General features: G+C 44.2%; 1 protein-coding gene across 1 annotated transcript; it reads left to right on the top strand.

Moving 5' to 3' along the window:
- Window positions 1-309: 309 nt before the first annotated feature.
- LOC125553867 (pyruvate kinase, cytosolic isozyme-like) lies at window positions 310-3,934 on the top strand. Its single transcript, XM_048717530.1, has 3 exons — window positions 310-719; window positions 2,370-2,831; window positions 2,911-3,934. The coding sequence occupies exons 1-3, from the start codon at window positions 468-470 to the stop codon at window positions 3,724-3,726; spliced, it is 1,530 nt and encodes a 509-aa protein (XP_048573487.1). The 5' UTR covers window positions 310-467; the 3' UTR covers window positions 3,727-3,934.
- Window positions 3,935-4,606: the final 672 nt, after the last annotated feature.

Below are 4,606 nucleotides of genomic sequence, written 5' to 3'. Positions count from 1 at the left end.
AGCCCGTATTGGCTCGCTATGGACCTTCTTCTGAATCGAATTAGGGGAGCTAATCAAGGTCTAAATTGTCCTACAAGTAATATCACTTGAAATACATAATACTCCAATACTTCCTCTGCAAGCTTAAAACGCAATGAAGGAAAACGAATTAAGCCCTCTTCCACAAGAAAACCCCAAAAGGCAACATGTTTTTTTCCTTGACGAGAAGGCCAGACGCGTATGTACACACGTATATATTTTGCAAAAAGGAGGAAAAAAAAGTGAACCCAGCCCTACCGTTTTACCCTAGCGCCCCCGGCCACCCCGGCTCGTACGCCTTCCCCCGCACCACCCTTTATATATTCTCTCGCACCGCCACCGTCCCTTCCGATCCAACCTCCTCTCCTCTCCTCGCCGCTACGCATCAACCGCTCGCGCCTCGGCGGGTCCTTCGTCTCGCACCACCCCTCCCTTTCCCCGGCCGTGCAATGGCGGACCTGGCGCTCGGCGCGGGGCCGGAGGAGATTTGGCGGCGGCGCGCCAAGACCAAGATCGTCTGCACCCTCGGCCCCGCCTCGCGGTCCGTGGAGATGTGCGCGCGCCTCCTGCGCGCCGGCATGTGCGTCGCCAGGTTCAACTTCTCGCACGGATCCCACGAGTACCACCAGGAGACCCTCGACAACCTCCACAAGGCCATGGACATCACCGGCATCCTCTGCGCGGTCATGCTCGACACCAAGGTCTGCATGCCCCTACATCTTGTATTTCAAGCCAATTTGCGCGCTCTAGGTTTACCTTGTGATTGGCTTGTCATATATCATAGGAACTACTTGACCCGATCTATTTTTTGTGCGCATATTTTCCTTTTCATTCTGATGTATTTATTGCGTAAAATAGCTTATATGCATGGAAAGTAAATTTCCAATTGTGCCTGTACCTTTTTTGGACGACAGGCGTAGCAATGAGCACAAAACTTCGTCCTAGAGGTCTTACATTGTCATACAGATAGTTCCTAGTTTGGATTTGTTGTGCCAGCTTGCATACAATTAGGCGTCTTCAGTGTTCTGAAGACAAATGCCGAGACAAGAAATCTAGTGTGTTATATTGAACAATGTGAATTTGTATTGTCCTCTGGACAATTGTTCCTTCATGGATTGGTAGCTTTGGGCTGTGGCAGCTAGGCCTAGCAAATTTGTTTTTTCATGCTAAATGTTGGTGTCCAAATTGGCAGATCATAATGTGTCCCGTTCACAGTTACTTCGAATGTATGGTGTACTGGTTGTTTTGCTATATAAGGTTGCTGTCAGATGCATTAATAGTGCTAACCACTCCCTGATTAAATCTTTTGCGCTATATTCTAATCATACTATATGAATGTATGACATATGTTCAGAAGTCCTTTTCTGTAGTCGACTACACATATAAATCATCCATATCCATATCCGCAAGATTGTATAGTCGACTACACATGTATCATATCACCATCTCGCCCTGATTACAGGCGGTTGGTATTAATCCTTGCTATACAGATCCAGAAAGTGCCATATACTGTTCATTTGTGGGCTGAAGAAATATGATCGGACCTTTATAACACCCAGAAACATATGCCTTCCGCAAAAGAGGCAGTGTAACACCATCGGGTGCCATGCAATTCAATGGGATGGTTTCTTGTACCATGTGGTTTAACACTTTTTGTGTGCGTCTGTGATAGTTCAGGATATATAAAATATTCTTGATGCTTTGTAGGTTCCCACACGTACCAGCTTGTACAAGCAACGAAAGAAACACACACCTCTAAGAAGAAATGCTGTTATATACATGTATAGTATAGAAACCAGATTGGTCGTTCAAGCTACCACTTTACTGGTTCATTAGTAGCACCACAATTTATTAGTATACCTTGTGTAGAAAAGTTCAAGTTTGCAGCTATATATGATTGTAAAAGTCTAAACATCAAGAAACTGCACGTCATAAAAACGTGCAATGACCAATGTGCAATTCACCTATCCTTTGGCTTGTTATTCATGTTTCATTTGGTGGCTCTATATTATTGGTCTGTTTATAAATAATTGGGGTTGACTTTGAAGGTGAGTGATTTTGTGATCGATAGTAGTACTGGCCTGGATTTTAGTACCTGATGAAATGCATTATATACAAGATATAATTTACTTGTGGCATACGTTTTGCAGGATCTAGCCAAGTAGCCAATGCACTAGATATTCATTCGCTTGGATGATATATAGATTATGAATTATTAGCTTTCCGGCTTGCATATCAGGATTACTTCATTCTACTTACTAAAAACTGCTTTCATGACCTTGTGCCTAGAAATCTATTTGGACAGCATTATTTATTTTCTCAACTATGCCAATCTACTGTCTTTGTTACAGGGACCAGAAATTCGCACAGGCTTTCTGAAAGACGGCAAGCCTGTAAAGCTGAATCAGGGGCAAGAGATTACCATAACCACAGATTATACCATCCAGGGTGATGAGACCATGATTTCCATGAGCTACAAAAAGTTGGCTGTAGACGTGAAGCCTGGGAGCACTATACTATGTGCTGATGGCACCATCACGCTCACAGCGCTTTCTTGTGATCCTGAGAAAGGTCTAGTTCGCTGCCGATGTGAGAACTCTGCTCTCCTAGGTGAGAGGAAGAATGTCAATCTTCCTGGCGTCATTGTAGATCTCCCAACACTTACAGAAAAGGACAAGGTGGATATCCTACAGTGGGGAGTGCCAAACAAGATCGACATGATAGCACTCTCGTTTGTACGGAAAGGATCAGACCTTCAGATGGTCCGAAGTGTGCTCGGTGAGCATGCCAAGTCAATCATACTTATGTCCAAGGTATGTTTATGCCCACAGGCTTGCATTTTATTTGAGGTTGTTTTATTGCTGTTGTCTTATGCTAGTTTCTTACGTGCAGGTTGAGAATCAGGAAGGTGTTGCTAATTTTGATGACATACTTGCAAATTCAGACGCCTTCATGGTTGCACGAGGAGATTTGGGTATGGAGATCCCAATTGAGAAGATTTTCTTTGCTCAGAAGGTGATGATCTTCAAATGCAATCAACAAGGAAAGCCTGTTGTCACTGCAACCCAGATGCTGGAGTCGATGATCAAGTCTCCCCGCCCTACACGGGCAGAAGCAACTGATGTCGCCAATGCTGTCCTAGACGGAACTGACTGCGTGATGCTTAGCGGCGAGACTGCAGCAGGGGCATATCCAGAGTTAGCAGTGCAGACAATGTCCAGCATCTGCTTAATGGCAGAGACCTATGTGGATCACGGTGCAGTCTTCAAGTTGATTACCGCAGCAGCACCAGTTCCTATGAGCCCACTTGAGAGTTTGGCATCGTCAGCTGTTCGGACGGCTAATGTCTCCAAGGCATCGCTTATCTTGGTCCTCACGAGGGGAGGTACGACTGCAAGGCTCGTCGCGAAGTACAGGCCAGCGATGCCAGTATTGAACTGCGTGGTTCCAGAGCTGAAGACCGACAATGATTTTGACTGGACTTGCAGCGACGAGGCTCCTGCAAGGCAGAGTCTCATAGTTAGGGGCCTCATTCCAATGTTGAGTGCCGCTACCGCAAAGGCTTCTGATACTGAGGCCACCGAGGAGGCCGTCAGTTTTGCCCTGGATTATGCCAAGAAGCTCGGCCTTTGCAAGTCAGGAGATTCAGTTGTTGCGGTGCATCGTCTCAGCGCATCATCTCTCGTCAGGATCTTGACAGTGAATTAGTGTCAGGTGAGGTTGGCTCATGGGGACAAATTTTGTTAGGTTGTTATCGGATCCTCGCTATCATTTTGTTGGCTCATCCCACGTCGTGAGTCCTATATTACGTCTTGTGTTCAGCTACACATAGTAAAGAGTTGGTGTCGCCCATTCTGAATATCTTTTGCTAAATAATACATACTCTCCCTACTCAATATATATGCCAGTTCGTTCAGTATGTTGTTTGGCTGCCTTTATACAAAGATCATATGTTGCGGCGTTGTGCTGTGGTTATTTTTTACTGTACACACAGCTGAGCAGGTTGCTTTTAGAAGAGTTTTGTGACAGAGACCTCTCGCATTAAGAAAAGAAGAGGATTTGTATTTGCAAGTTGCAATCGCAGGGCGTTAGTCAAGGCGACAAAACTTAACTCTCGAAACTTTGAATAACCTAGGACTTTGTATCATAACCTCTAGAAAGACTCTATGGTCGAGAGGAATTAGAATATTAACCTCTTGAAAGAAAGGAAGAATGCTCGATATAGCGTATTTTGAAATGTCACAATTCTGACAAAAAATTCCGTGTACATCACAAAACTTCGTGCGCACAGAAGGTTGATATGTGCACCCCAGAATTTGGAATTTTTTTACATTTTAAAATGTTTTTTTACCGGCGGCAGGAGCATATGCTCCCATGTGTCAAATGTCAAAGTGAATTTCAATATACAAAATGTTCTTATAAAACCAATCTGCAACCCTCAACCCTGAATCCTTTTCCTTGTTCGGAAGTCTCCACCTTTTTTCCACTCCACCCCAAGACTAACTAAGACCAATTGAGATATGTTTTCTAATTTAACACTTTTCATTTATGAAAAGATTGTCCTTTTACCAAACATATGCAAATGAAA

The sequence above is a fragment of the Triticum urartu genome, chromosome 4 (assembly GCF_003073215.2).
Source record: "Triticum urartu cultivar G1812 chromosome 4, Tu2.1, whole genome shotgun sequence".
Taxonomy (NCBI): Eukaryota; Viridiplantae; Streptophyta; class Magnoliopsida; order Poales; family Poaceae; genus Triticum; species Triticum urartu.
This window is presented reverse-complemented; position numbering and strand designations above follow the sequence as displayed.